This window comes from Sphaerodactylus townsendi, linkage group LG14 (genome assembly GCF_021028975.2).
Source record: "Sphaerodactylus townsendi isolate TG3544 linkage group LG14, MPM_Stown_v2.3, whole genome shotgun sequence".
Classification (NCBI taxonomy): Eukaryota; Metazoa; Chordata; class Lepidosauria; order Squamata; family Sphaerodactylidae; genus Sphaerodactylus; species Sphaerodactylus townsendi.
Genome location: NC_059438.1, coordinates 40,203,808 through 40,219,447, shown reverse-complemented (window position 1 = coordinate 40,219,447; position 15,640 = coordinate 40,203,808). Strand labels below are relative to the sequence as shown.

Genomic DNA, 15,640 nt, shown 5'->3' with positions numbered 1-15,640 from the left:
GGCCTATCTAGAGGCAGTGAAAGGCTCTCTTTCTCCCCAATTGGCCATGCTGGCAGGGGGCTGATGGGAATTGTAGTCTATGAACATCTGGAGAGCCACAGGTTGCAGACCCCAAGGGAGAAAGAAAGCAAAAAAATAGCACAGATGGGAAGACACAAGCCGGAAACCCCGGCTTCGCCAGTCAAATTGACCTGCCATCAGCATATGTTGGACTAAACTGAACAAAGATAAACAAGTCCAGAAAGAAAGTCCCGGAGCTATCCCTTGAAGTTAGCAGAACATTTCTGGTCCTTCCTTCATTTTTTCCCTGCCATTAAAGTGATTTCTATATGCAAGCTCAGGGATTGTGATAAGGTCTAGGCTGACCTCTAGTGGCCATGTACCCAGCGTGTTCCTTTTTCGTTCTGACTCTCGAATATTTATTTACCGCTTTGCCAATAAGAATAAGCATAACATAATTCTAAAAGTTGTTCGTTACAGAAACAGTTTAGAAAAGCAGATGCTGGAAAACATCTCAGTCCATTTTTAAGTGCAAATCTTATGCCGAAATACACCCATTTTAGCCTGATGGTTTCGGATGGCCCTGTTAGTCACTTTAATGTTACCAAAGACGTTTCAAATGGATAGGCAGAAAGAGTTCTGTACGAAATATGAAAGAAATGAGAACTGTGACTAGCCCAAGGTCACCCAGCTGGCCCAATCCCCTTTTCAAGTCAGGCTAAAACTTTTTTTATAGAACTAGTGTGGTGTAGTGGTCAAGAGTAGCACTAATCTGGATAATCGGGTTTAATTTCCCATTCCTCCACATGAAATTTGGTGGGTGACCTTGGGCTCCCCCAACCTCAGAGCTCCCCCAACCCATGCAGAGGCAGGAAATGGCAATCCACCTCTGAACATCTCTTGCCTTGAAAACCCCATGGAGCTGTGCTAAATCAGCTGTGACTTGATGGCACTTTATACCACCAACACATATCTCATAACTTTGAAAGCCCTCTATGGCTGGGACCCTTATACCTCTTAAACCATACCTCCTGATTTATTCCCATGTGCAGCTGTGGTCCTCAGAGGACAGAACTTTTCCTGGTTCGTCCATTCTGTGATAGATAGGATCTGCTCCCTAGACCTGGGGTGTCAAACTCTGGCCCTCCAGATGTTCATGGATTATGATTCCCATCAGCCCCTGCCCTAGATCCTAAGGACTGGCTCCCACAGAAACCTACACAGCCTCTACAGTCATCTTCTCTGGCCCTGCTTTAGGTGTCCCTACCTTCTGAGGCCAGCCAAGCAGTGGCGTACCAGGTCGAAATGGCGCGCAAAGACTAAAAACCTTCCGGGCGCCCCCTCCACGGAGCCCCGCTTACTCGGGAGTAAGCACCGCAGCGCTTACTCGCGAGTCGCGCGCAGCACTCACTATTTACTTTCTTCCCCGCAGGCTCTGAGGATCGGCTTCAGGGAATCTTTGGATCATTGCCCATTTAAGAAATCATAGAGACAGGCTGCCCGAGCGGCAGCTTCCCTGAAGGTGAGCCTCAGAGCCTGTGGGGAAGGGGGATGACAGCTGGCCGGCTGGCCAGTGAGCGGCGGCAGCCGGTCGGTGGGGGGGGGTGAGCGAGGGGGGGCAGGAGCCTGCTGGGTGCTCCACAGGCGTGCGCCCAGCAACATGGGTAGCCCCATGTCTCCACAGGCGGTACGCCTCTGCAGCCAAGTGGCAATCCAGAAGAGGGTCTCCTTGATCACAGCACCAAGATTACACAACTCCCTCCCCAAGGATATTTGTCTGTCGCCTTCCATCATTATCCTCTGCCAGGAGGGGAAGATTTTTTGTTGTGCCTTTCATCTCCTCGATGCTCTGTATTTTAACTGATGCCTGTTTTATACATACATTTTTAAAAAATTCTTGTTATGATGTGTTTATGTGGATCTGTTTGGTGAGATATAAATTTTTTAATCAACATCATCCTCACAGAACAGGGCATTTCCCAATGTGTGACTTTGGTGGTGTCATGGGAATTGCCCACCAAAATGGCTTGGATGGACACTTTTGCTTCCAGCTTTTTAGAAGACATGCAAGAGTGCTGTCTTTCAGAGAGCTGTGTAAGAATTGTAAGACAAGATTGTGTTCCAACATATGTTTGGGGTGGCAATGTTTGCACACTGTTTCATTTTCCTATTGCAACTTGTTGCTTATGAAAGTTATCTTGTCAAAGGAAAAATGCAAAGTAGAAATATATATTTTTAAGTAAATAAAGTTAGTTATTTAAACTATCACAATAAAAAGCAATGAAGGGTGCAGAACTATTACCTGGCTTGGCGGATAAAGAGCTGTGCACAAAACCAATGCCTCTCACACATAAACAGCCTGTACTCCATAGCCATTTCTTCATCTGATACTTTCATCAGTGGCTTAAAAGCAGCTGCTAAGTCCTTACCTGGAAGACGACAAAACACTAAAAATAATACAAGGTCTGCACTAAATCTCTTCAGTCATTAAAGAGCTAAAATATGAACCGAATTTGCTTTCTGGTAAAAATGTTACTGCAAATTAGGTATTACCCTGTTTCCCCGAATATAAGACATCCGCTGAAAATAAGACGTAGTAGAGGTTTTGCTGAAGTGCGAAATATAAGGCATCCCCCAAAAGTAAGACGTAGCAAAGTTTTTGTTTGGAAGCATGCCTGATGAACAGAACACAGAAAAATAAGACATCCCCTGAAAATAAGACATAGCGCATCTTTGGGAGCAAAAATTAATATAAGATACTGTCTCATTTTTGGGGAAACACGGTATCCCCGAGTACCAAAGAGCTTTCATTCTACCGTGTTTCCCCGAATATAAGACAGTGTCTTATATTAATTTTTGCTCCCAAAGATGTGCTATGTCTTATTTTCAGGGGATGTCTTATTTTTCCTGTGTTCTGTTTTTCGGGCATGCTTCCAAACAAAAACTTTGCCATGTCTTACTTTCGGGGGATGCCTTATATTTCGCACTTCAGCAAAACCTCTACTATGTCTTATTTTTCGGGGATGTCTTATATTAGGGGAAACAGGGTAGCATGCTGTATCAGCCTGCCCTCAGGGTCAGTGGAAGGGAGATACTTGTATATTCCCAGTTCTCAATGTCTGTGTTCCTGCCAATTCAACATAGTTGAAACAGTGGAATTTGTGTTATTATGTTGCCCGTTTTGTAAGGACAGCTGTTTCACTTATCCCAACCCAACTCCATCTAAGTTCCCAGGAAGATCTGGACAATTCAACCAGTCTCTCCTCCTTGCAGATTGCTCCTATGTGACCTCTTCTAAATTGGCCTAATTCTGTGCTGAGACTTTGTCCATAAGAAAACAGATACTCCAAATGTTTTAATAACTTTATATAAAATGAATCACTGCACAAAAAGGTTCTGAATTTTAATTTCTATATAGTAATATTACATTTGTACATACCCTGTTTCCCCTAATATAAGACATCCCCGAAAAATAAGACATAGTAGAGGTTTTGCTGAAATGCGAAATATAAGGCATCCCCCGAAAGTAAGACATAGCAAAGTTTTTGTTTGGAAGCATGCCTGACGAACAGAACACAGGAAAAATAAGACATCCCCTGAAAATAAGACATAGCACATCTTTGGGAGCAAAAATTAATATAAGACACTGTCTTATATTTGGGGAAACATGGTAAATAGTGCTATTTAACTGATGTTGACTGATCTTTTGATTGTAATAAATGTTGGTAATGTTGATATTACTGATAGCATCTACTGCTCAATTTTAGCCACTTTAAAATAGAACCTACTAAAATCCAACAAACAAATAGATAATCACAGACACTGAACAATTGATAATTTGTGTTATTATGAGCAGGTGGATTCTAAGCTGGAGAGCTGGGTTTGATTCTCCACTCCTCCACCTGAATGGCAGAGGCTTATCTGGTGAACCAGATGTGTTTCCGCACTCCTACATTCCTGCTGGGTGACCTTGGGCTAGTCACAGTTCTTTGGCACTCTCTCAGCCCCACCTACCTCACAAAGTGTCTGTTGTGGGAAGAGGAAGGGAAAGGAGTTGGTAAGCCACCTTCAGTCTCCTTACAAAGGTGGGGTATAAATCCAAATTCTTCTTCTTCTTCTTCTAACTAGCCATTTATTAACTGGATTTAAAGTCTGAACTAACACTTTGAACATAGTTATAATTCAAACAATCTAGACAACTGTACATAGATCAGTGGTTCTCAACCTGTGGGTCGGGACCCCTTTGGGGGTCGAACAACCCTTTCACAGGGGTCGCCTAAGACTCTCTGCACCAGTGTTCTCCATCTGTAAAATGGATAAATGTTAGGGTTGGGGGTCACCACAACATGAGGAACTGTATTAAAGGGTCACGGCATTAGGAAGGTTGAGAACCACAGACATAGCGTAGATACACAGTAACTGTACATAGATTACATTTTTCATGGTTTCCACACAGCTCAAATATAACAGGCTGAGGAACTATTTATCCCGTTTTGGAGAAGAACTTCGCACAGGGCTCTTCCCCAAAATGGGTTCAGCCCATTATAGTTCCCTAAACCCAGGTTTTACAAAAATTGCTACAGTAACAATCTTTTTTGGAGAAACCAAAGGAGTCACAGCAACCTGGACTGTTTGCAATTGCTTCCAGGAGGGGTGAAATCTCCAGTGCGAAGGCAAACAGGGGAAACCGGGTTAATTAATAACGCGTTACACAGGTTATTAGTGTGCTGTGCAGAAACCACACATTTCTATTACATATTATACCTACTGCCATCTTTTGATCATGTATTTAAGTTATTTATTTCATTTATTACAATCAAAGGTCAGCCAACAAAAGGGCACAAACACCAATAAACATAAAACAATACACATTCTTAGCTTAGTGCTAATGTTAGTAATACAAGGTAGTTCATCAAAAGATTCAAGTATCTGCTTCATTATCAGCTGATTTAAAGGAGCTACTCCAAGTGCATTTAAGTTTGACTTAAGCCAAAGCTTGGTACCAATTGTGTGCCTCTAATACCACCATCCCCAACTGTATTCTGAGGAGGGCATTACAGACATAGCATAGAACATAGGTGTCAAACTCGCGGCCCTCCAGATGTTATGGACTACATTTCCCATCATACCCTGCCAGCATGATGCTGGCAGGGGATGATGGGAAATGTAGTCCATAACATCATCCCCTGCATGATGCTGGCAGGGGATGATGGGAAATGTAGTCCACAACATCTGGAGGGCCGCGAGTTTGACACCTGTGGCATAGAACATCAAATAAAGATTTAAGAAATTTAGACTGAATTGCTTCCAGGGAACAGAAGTCTATTTAGAGGCAGACCTATGCACCACAAAAAAATTGAAGTATCACTTTACCCTGAAAGTTCTTAATCATGTAAGATGTACATGAACCTCCTTTTCAAAAAGAGAATTTGAGGGGGGGCAGGTGCCATTCCTTTTGTTAAATGTTAACTGTGCCTCCTTACAGAATGTTGTAAGAGCAGAGGCGTAGCAAGGGGAAATGGAGCCCGGTGCAAAATCTGAGTTTTGCTCCCCCCGTGTTCGTTTGTTTTTTTTGTATTTTTAGTGTTTTTTTCAGTTTTTGGCCTGCAGGGGGTGCAGTTTTTAGGCTAAAAGCATCAAAATTTCAGGGTATCTTTAGGAGAGTCTCCTGATGATACCAGCCAGGTTTGGTAAACTTTGGTTCAGGGGGTCCAAGGTTATGGACTCTCAAAGGTGTAGCCCCCCGTCTCCTATTAGCTCCTATTGAAAACAATGGGGGATGGGGCACCCCCTTTGGGAGTCCAAAACTTTGGACCCCCAGAACCAAACCTCACCTAACTTGGGTGGTATCATCAGTAGAGTCCCCCGAAAACACCAAAAAATACAAAAAACAAACCTGGAATTTTTGCTCCCGCCCTCCAGGCGTGCGCCTGGTGCAACGCGCGCACTTCCCTTGTAGCCCCGCCTCTGTGTAACAACCCAAATGAACATGTTCCGGCTTGTCAACATCCTTCTTGAATTGCAGTGCCCAGAATTGTACACAATATACCAGGTGAGGTCTAATCAATGCAGAATAAAGAGGTACAATTACATCCCTCGATCTTGACCACATACTCCAATTCCAAAGCCTTTATTGGCATTATAAATTACAGAGACAACATACTCCTATTGATACAGCCCAAAATCGCATTGGCTTTCTTGGCCGCTGCATCACACTGCTGGCTCAAGTTTAGTTTATGGCAGGGGTAGGGAACCTGCGGCTCTCCAGATGTTCAGGAACTACAATTCCCATCAGCCTCTGGTAGGGGCTGATGGGAATTGTAGTTCCTGAACATCTGGAGAGCCGCAGGTTCCCTACCCCTGGACTCCCAGATCCTTTTCGCATGTAGTGTTGTCAAGCCAAGTGTCATCCATCCTATATCTGCATTTCATTTTTTCTGCCTCAGTGTAATTACATTTATCTCTGTTGAAATTCATTTTGTTTGTTTTGGCCCAGCTCTCTAAACCATCCAGGTCATTTTATCTATTTTATTTATTTATTCATTATTAATTTTATATACCGCCCTCCCCCTGAGGGCTCAGGGCGGTTCACAACAAGGTTAAAACATACATTAAAACATAATTTACATATCAATTACCTAAAAACCGAATCCATTAAAAATGTGGATGGTGTCTGGCTACTCCCCCTGCCCCTTGTGCCCACGGGAGGCCAGATGACATGGTAGATGTATTTTTAACCAGGTGGGCAAAAGCCTGGCAGAACAGGTCCGTCTTGCAGGCCCTGCGGAAACTCTGTAAGTCCCACAGGGCCCTGATCTCCCTAGGGAGCCTGTTCCACCAGGTAGGGGCCAGGACTGAAAAGGCCCTGCCCCTCGTCGAGGCCAGCCTGATCATTTTTGGGCCAAGGATCATGAGTAGGTCCTCCTCCGAATTTTTGAATTCTGACTATGTCCTCGGGGACAGATCTACCCCTCCTAATTTGGTGTCATCTGCAAATTTGATTAGCATGCCCTCTATTGCATCATAGGTTCAACTGGGTCCTTTCTATTTTTCCTCCCAAATAAACAGACCATTAGGGGTAAGAATGGATTTTGAGCAGTCTTACCTAAATTTTCTTGACTTGGTATGAGAAGAAGGATGAAGTGCAATTCTGGTACAGTTCTAAAGACAGCCCTGAATTAAAATATTACATAAAATTAAACATTAGTTTTCATTTAGAGTCCAAAAAATCTTTTTCATCCCTGCATTTTCTATTTCAAATCCACATAGTCAATCTGATACAGAAAACAGGTAGGTATTTTCACGTGTAAAACTTCAAGTTATTTCTCCTAATTCTATGCTGTGAATAGCAATTTTTAAAATAATAATTCTCATGTTTTTGACAACTGGCAGAAATCAAGAAGTTCCAGAAGAGGGCTTGTGGAAAGCAGACCTCAACTCTGGTTGAAGTAATAGATATGCATGCTTAATCACGTGTCAAATCTATCGCTCCCCCATTAAACGGAGGGTTTTCCTTCAAAAGAACATGTCCCACCCACTCTAGGGCTCCTTCCGCACATGCAGAATAATGCACTTTCAAACTGCTTTCAGTGCTCTTTGAAGCTGTGCGGAATAGCAAAATCCACTTGCAAACAGTTGTGAAAGTGGTTTGAAAACGTATTATTTTGCGTGTGCGGAAGGGGCCTAGGCTGCTTCCAGATCAAGTTAACCAGTTTTATTAAACAGCTCTTCTGCATCCTGAGGAAATAAACTATTTTACTCTGTACTTTCCAATAATTTTGATGCTGCTTGGTGGCGGCTTTGACATCCCTGCATTGCTTTCACTAGTGACAATTTATGACCCTTTCTGCACGGGGCCAAAAACAATGGCCCAGGGACGGAAAAACACTGGTCCCTGGGGAGCTGTTCGCACAGGCAGCGCTGCTGCATATGCAATGCAGCAGCACTGTCCTGTGCAGCCCCAAGCGGCATGAAGGTGCCACTTTCCACCTCCCTTCCCGAGGGAGGTTTGTGGAAAGCACCACCTTCCCATCGGCGCGGTGTGAACAGCACCGCACTGAAGACGCCGCTTTCCAGTCCCCCCCACTCACCTCGTCCTCCAGCGTCGGTCTGGAGGGCTGCTGAGACCCGCCCACACTGCCCTCTGACCCCTGGAGGTCGGAGGGCAGCATGGGCGGGTCCCTGCAGCCCTCCAGACCGACGCTGGAGGACGAGGTGAGTGGGGGGGGACACAGAAAAGGCGGCTCCATGCGGAGCCGCCTGTTCTGTGCCGGCCTTTGCGGGGGCTGCTTGCACGCTCCCGTGCGAACGGCCCCCTCCCCTCCACCGGCATAATTTCTGCTGTTGGAGAGAAGCCCTTTCCGCCGTGCGGAAAGGGCCATAATATGTTGTCGTTTTTACAATTTTACGGTTTTGTTTTTACTTGCAGGCCATTTCAAGCAGGTATCTGGGGAGTCAGCACATACGTTCTCTTAAATAGTTCACCACGAAAGTGGTACCACTGTCAGGTGTGTGCTTAACCCTATTAAAATCTGAAGCTTGTGTGCTAGAGTACAAGTAAGAGACAAGCCCAATATGAAACAAAGTGAAGGGAGGCTGCTGCAAATTGCATCTACTGATGAACCACAGAATTTGAATATTAAACATTCCTTTCCTTTCACACAAACACTAATGTTTCCAGACACTTTGTATTAAACACAAAAGTGACTGTTCTCGTTATTTGGAAAATTTATAGAGTTGTTAAGAAGGGAAGAAGAAGGGTTGGATTGATAACCCCCTTTCTCTCCGGTAAGGAGACCCAAGGGGGCTTACAATCTCCTTTCCCTTCCTCCCTCACAACAAACACCCTGTGAGGTAGGTGGGGCTGAGAGAGCTCAGAAGAACTGTGACTAGCCCAAGGTCACCCAGCTGGCGTGTGTTGGAGTGCACAGGCTAATCTGAATTCCCCAGATGAGCCTCCACAGCTCAAGCAGCAGAGCAGGGAATCAAACCCGGTTCCTCCAGATTAGAGTGCACCTGCTCTTAACCTCCTACGCCACTGCTGCTCCTTAAGAAAGGAGATGGGTTCATATTTCCTTAAGGTTAGTTTCCACAGCCCTTTTTGGATGTTTCAAGAATGACTTTTATTCCAGGGTGAATTTCCACACACCAACCTGATACCCGAACATAAAATAACAGCAGCCCCACTAAAATGAATAGCTCTCGCATGCAACATTTGGAGTGTGTTGGCAAAAAAGCCATTCTGGTTCAAAAGCAGTCCTCCAAGAATCCTGCAAATGAGTGCTCAATGTTACCCCCCTAACATGCAACCAGACGCTACTTTACACAGCTCAAGAAATTGCAAATGTGAACTGACCCATGCCTTCGCTGCAACTCTTTGAACAATGGATTTGAAAGGCCCTTACAAACATATGCTATTTTATGTATTTCATGGCCAGAATCACTGGAATGTTGTGTAGTTTCCGGGCTGTGTGGCCGTGCTTTAGTAGCAGGCGAAACATCAGGAGAAAATGCTACTAGAACACGGCCATACAGCCCGGAAACCACACAACACCCCATATCAGTGGTGGGATCCAAAAATTTTAGTAACAGGTTCCCATGGTGGTGGGATTCAAACTGTGGCGTAGCGCCAATGGGGCTGGGCGGGGCACAACGGGGGCATAGCCGGGCATTCTGGGGGCGGGGCATTCCTGGGCGGGGCTGTGGCAAGGACGCAGCTGCTGCGCCGGTCCTTGGGCAGGAAACGAATGCATGCAGGTGCAGGCTGCCACGCACGCCGGTGCACCTCCTGCTACACTGCTTCAAGTTCTGCGCGCTACTGCTGAGAGGAGGGGCGTAACTAAGGCCAAAATCACGTGGCAAAATCACCAATTAGTAACCCCCTCTCGTCACACACAAATAATTAGGTTACTGTGAGAACCTGCTGGATCCCACCTCTGCCCCATATGCTACTTTGCAGCTTCGGTTTTCCATTTTAACATTCCACTCTATCTGCTTGTCAACTTCCTCACAGACTTTAACATATTCAGTAAAATATCCACTCACTTTATAATTTCACGAGAACAGTATGCTGCCCGTTCAGCTGCCACAAACAGATGCAGAAATAGTGTATTTAAAGGCTGTGGAAAAAAAGATACAAAGAAATTCAAAGCAACCATTTCAGAAAATAAAACTGCCATTTATCCTACGTGCTGATCCTGTGAAATATAGACACAATTATTTATGCTTACGAATCTCAGGCTCAAGGAAATGTCTGACTGTGGCTAAAATGAGGCCAAACACCCGTAGATCAGCATTTCACTGAGACTCCAGCACAGACACAATTCCTGGAAACCGCTCATTGTTCACTTCAGCACAAGGGACAGCTCCTAGCCAAAGAAGAACCTGGCATAGGAGCAAACATCAGATCCCAATGATGTGCACAGCTAAGGTAGCCACCACTGGACTAGGACATCGAGTAATGGATTCAAGGTGCAGGAAAATAGATCCCACCTAAACATTAGGAAGAACTTCCTGACTGTTAGGGCTGTTTGATAGTGGAATTCACTGCCTCGGATAGTGGTGGAGTCTCCTTCTTTGGAGGTTTTTAAACAGAAACTGGTTTATCGTAGGTCAGGAGTGCTTTGATTGTGTGTTCCTGCATGGCAGAGGGTTGGACATGATGGCCCTTGTGGTCTCTTTCAACTCAGTGATTCTATGAGCTTTTAAGACTCACAGTCTACTGACAAACTGAGCTGTTATTCATGGAAGCTCCTATTGAAATAAATGCTGTTAGTCTTGACAGGGCTACTAGACTTGTGTTTCATTCCCTCGCCCTGCCCCTCAGCCATCTCTCTTCTTTTTTGATCGAATATATTTTATTGTTTTTTTAAAAAGAAGAGGGTATGCAACAAACACACCCACATAGAGCAACAAATAACAAACAGACAAACAACAACAAACACAAATATTTTACATGTCTAGCTTCCACGGCTATAACTGTATAACATGTTCTATATAATCCAAACCAACAAATCTCAGAAGCTGTTATAAAGAAAGAAAATTGTAGAAACTTCCCCTTCAACCTTTTTTATATACTTTGTTCTAGAATCTCGCTATTACACCTGACTGTTCTTAATTTATTTAACAATTAAAGAAAAGGAAAAAAAGTTTGTCTATAATAACAAGTGTTTTATATTAGTACATTCTATTACTGTATAAATATTGTTTCTTAATAATTTTCTATCCTATGTAACCCTTACTCCTGATATAAAAAACAAGAAGGTTTAATTTAGTACAACTTAATATTCAATTGGGAACATTAGGACATTCGATCTTCTCTCTTGATATAAAATCCAGAGTTGCCAAGTCTTCATATATGCTTCTGCTGGTTGTTGTCTAATTTGAAACGAGCTTTTGTCCATTATAAGAGCCATATCTCTTCTTGATTGAATTTAAATAATTATCCAGTTTCCAAAGCCCAGAAGCCACCATAGTGGCAAGGAGAAAATTGTTCTGAAAATGCCTCTGCATAAAATATTAGTACGTCTGTCTGCTTCTACCCGGCTGAACTTTTAAATGACGCTCTTCAAGGAGAGTGGAGAGCTAAAGTGCACGTGGTAAATCTAATATCTGATGTGATGAAGTCTTGTGCAAACCAGACTGTGGGACAGAGATTTCTAAGGGCTCCCCTCTCCTGGAGATAAGGATAGAAAGCAGGAAAGGGATGACTACCTGGCCATGTTTCTTGGCTCTTTCTTTACCTTCACTCTCATCTTGGCACCTTTTATACTGACCAACCAAAACGACACAAAACTGTGTGCATTCCAACGTTCTCCAGAACCTCTTATCAGACTGGGTATTGCAAAATAAAAGAGTGGGCGGGGGGAGGAGAAATAGAGACTGCAGGCCATGATTTTAAGGCCTTTTGACGTCAGTATTCCTGTGCTCAATGCTGGTAGGCAAGCAGCCACGCACAGGTGCCTATGGGGAACACTGGTTTCTCTTATGAGGAACAAACCGGTGGAGTCTCTCCATTTCTCAACAACCCCTCTAGCTCTCTCTACCTGTCTCAGGAACCTTTCACTTTCTCAGCAGTACAAGCTAACACATAGTCGGCTTAGAGTGTAACAGGTAGCCAGGATCTGGGGCAAAAGAAAACTTTTTAAACTTGTAGTTCTGTAGATATTTAGTTCTTTTCATAAGACTACAAAATCTTTTTCAAGTCAGGAAGCACAGCGCAGATATTTCCTAGGAACCAAAGCCAACAGAAATCCTCGAACACATTTGAGGATGCATTCAGTTCTCGTGCAAGGTGGCATATTCTTCATTCTCCAAGAGATATTTAGGAAGTGAACCCTGGGACTGAGGCATGATGGCAGGAAGTTGCATTTGGTATATTCATCTTCATATAATACACTATTAGCACATGCACGAGGGAATGAGGCTTTTCAAACGGTGCAGTTTGGCCTTATGTCTGGCTTATTCCGCACATGCAGAATAATGAACTTTCAAACTGCTTTCAGTGCTCTTTAAAGCTGTGCGGAATAGCAAAATCCACTTGCAAACAGTTGTGAAAGTGGTTTGAAAGTGCATTATTTTGCGTGTGCTGAAGGGGCCCATGTCTCCTGCAGGGAAGGCACACAGGATCAAAGGCTCATGCAACAGCAAAAATATTAAAGGGGAAAATGTGTCCTACTTACAGTGCATTTGCTCTCTTGATAATGATCTTGTAAGAAGTTTTCCCAGTGGGCTGGATCAACAAAATTCCAGTTGGGGTAGTCCAGAAATAAGGCATGGGCAACCGCTTCATTATTCTGGTTGATTAAGGTCACTGCAAGATTAGCTGTTTCTCTGTAAAACAGATGTTTGTTTGGTTCTATTTTAAAACATTAGGCCCCTTCCCCACCACCCAAAAAAGGCTCTCTCTGGCTCATTCCACACATGCAGAATAATGCACTTTCAAACTGCTTTCAGTGCTGGGTGCTGTGTGGTTTCCGGGCTGTATGGCCGTGTTCTAGCAGCATTCTCTCCTGACGTTTCGCCTGCATCTGTGGCTGGCATCTTCAGAGGATCACTGCTTTCAGTGCTCTTTGAAGCTGTGCGGAATGGCAAAATCCACTTGCAAACAGTTGTGAAAATGGTTTGAAAATGCATTATTTTGCGTGTGCGGAAGGGGCCAGAGTGACTTTATCGCAGCTGTGTTACTTACAAAAGATAAGTGACATTAATTCTGCCAAACAAGTTTTTCGTCACGTAAGTAATGAGGCGGATGATAGCAGCAATATCACGGGATTCTGTTCTCCTGGCAGTGAATATGTCAGATGGTGCTGACAAACTTGACTGTGTTTCACGTGATACTGAAGTCATTGTATAGGCTACAGCAAGACAAAATATTTCCCACTCTTTATTTGAAATAAAATACATTACTGAGAACAAGCACAAAAAGGAATTTGTACAAATAATTTCAGAAGTAGAATAACTTCAGCCCATCCTAACCACATTCCCTGAAGATCAGATGGATCTTTGAATCACATTTGCTTTGAACCAAACATGCACAGAGTTTCAGCAGAAACATTACACATTTGAAGAACATGTTCTGATGTTTCTTAACACGTTTGAGATCAAATGATCTGCAAACCTGCATGTTGTATTTTTTGAACAAATATGAATCAAGCTTTGGAAAAGGTATCCCATCACGTGATTTCAGAAGGCAGATTTCAGCCAAGTGGTGTGTCACGATTGTGTGTTGTGGGTACTGTAGTTTTATGAGGATGCTAAGAATCCTATGCCAGATAACCCATACCACTTTTACAGAAAGTGACTGTAGTTTGACTCTATGCACATTTATCCAGAAGCAAGTCACACTGCATTCAGTGAAGTACTTCCAACTGAGTGCTCACCAGATTGCTGATTTAGAGTCAGAATAAACTTATTTATTTAGCTGTCAGCCATATAAAGGAAGTTTGTAATATAGATACACCCAAGTGTATCTAGCTAAACACAAAGGATTCATTAACAACTGTTGAAATAAAACACTAACAAAGCAATCTTAGCACTACAGACTACAGGAAAGGAGTGAGTAGCTCATATTTCTGAACGCTGCTACTCATCAGTAATTCCTTGCATATAATAAAATAACAGATTGAAGATAGGGCTACACAATATGTTTGTTCCTGATGTGTACGCAAGGAGTTTCTTAGGGGGAACACCTGAAAAATATGACACACACACACCCCATTGATGTAGGCACTTGACATTTTTCAACCATCGCATTGTAGTATACAGAAAGTAGGTTAGACAGAATCTGCACATGCAGCAGATGATACAACATAGTCCTGAGATAGCAACAAAATAGCCTGATCTCTTCATTGCAGGTAAAATTACATTTTTGAATGCTCTCATAGAGCCTTCTAATAGATATACAATTTTTTCCAATATGCAGACTTTATTTCCAGAAAAAAAATGTAATACCAGACTGTAGGACAGGCAATCACATTTTATCCTGTCCTTCCTCCAAGCAATTCAGGATAGTATACATGGTTCTCCCATTAACTGTGATTAGTACAACAACTCTGTGAGGCAGGTTCATTTTGAAAGAGAATAATCAGATCAAAATTACAGCAGAGTGGAGATTTGAACCTGTATCTTCCGTGACGCGGGCAGTCTGAAGTGATAAAGTGAATGTTAGCAGCACAGGACTTCATTAACCCATTCTGCAGAATGCCACCTTTTAACAGAAACGACCTCTGGCAACTCCCCCAAAATTGAACATCAATAAAAACATTAACAACCCTATTAATAAATAACATTATTAATAAATGACATTAATTAATATCCAGCATTAAAAAGCCAACCATTGAACTTTTTTAAAAGACCAGTTTTTTTGACACGTTTGTGTGTGGGGTGTGTGTATACACACAGTACACACACACAGTACACACACATATGTATGTGTTTATATACACACACATGCATATACATGCACGTATACATGCATGCATATGTGTGTATATATACACACACACATGTATGTATGTATGTATGTATGTATGTGTATATATGTGTGTGTGTGTATATGTATGTATGTATGTATGTATGCATGCATGCATACATACACACACACACACACATATATACATATAGACACACATATACATATATACACGCATAAATACACATATATATACATATATACATATACATATACACACACACACACACATATATATACACACACACACGCACGCACATACCCAAACTGACCTGGCCGTTCATACACAATTTTCTCCTACATGTATCTTCAGTGCAACCCTACGACCTCAGACCAGGGTCACCCTTCATAGCGCGGCACTGTTACTCCTTTCAAATCAGTGCGTCTCGTGGCAGGGAGTTCCACAAGACAACGGGAAGGACGTACCACGATTCCCTCCTCCAGCCACTGACCGTTACTCACAGAGTCACAGGCGGGACGAGGCGGCTGGAGAGAGGGAGAGGGAGGGAGGGAGAGGCCACCGGATGAGGCTGCCCCGGACTCACCTGGCCGCGGGCGGCTGAGGCTTTCCTCCTGTCCGGGCTCAGCTCCGGGGAGAGACGCGCTCGGATGTTGCTATGGTGACGGTCAGGCCCCCGCCCATCGCGACGCGCTGCATGCCGGGAGCTC

The 15,640-nt window shown here is 43.4% G+C and overlaps 1 protein-coding gene across 1 annotated transcript in view; it reads right to left on the bottom strand.

Annotated features, from left to right (window-relative positions):
• CFAP61 (cilia and flagella associated protein 61) overlaps positions 1 to 15,604 on the bottom strand; it is a 172,523-nt gene extending 156,919 nt beyond the window's left edge. The window contains exons 1-6 of the mRNA XM_048515371.1: positions 15,517 to 15,604; positions 13,190 to 13,355; positions 12,681 to 12,831; positions 10,045 to 10,118; positions 7,106 to 7,173; positions 2,303 to 2,429 (exon numbers count right to left, since the gene is read on the bottom strand). Coding sequence (XP_048371328.1) covers positions 2,303 to 2,429; positions 7,106 to 7,173; positions 10,045 to 10,118; positions 12,681 to 12,831; positions 13,190 to 13,347 — 578 coding nt within the window. The 5' untranslated portion in view covers positions 13,348 to 13,355; positions 15,517 to 15,604. The remainder of the gene's footprint in view (positions 1 to 2,302; positions 2,430 to 7,105; positions 7,174 to 10,044; positions 10,119 to 12,680; positions 12,832 to 13,189; positions 13,356 to 15,516) is intronic.
• Between the last annotated feature and the right edge of the window lie 36 nt (positions 15,605 to 15,640).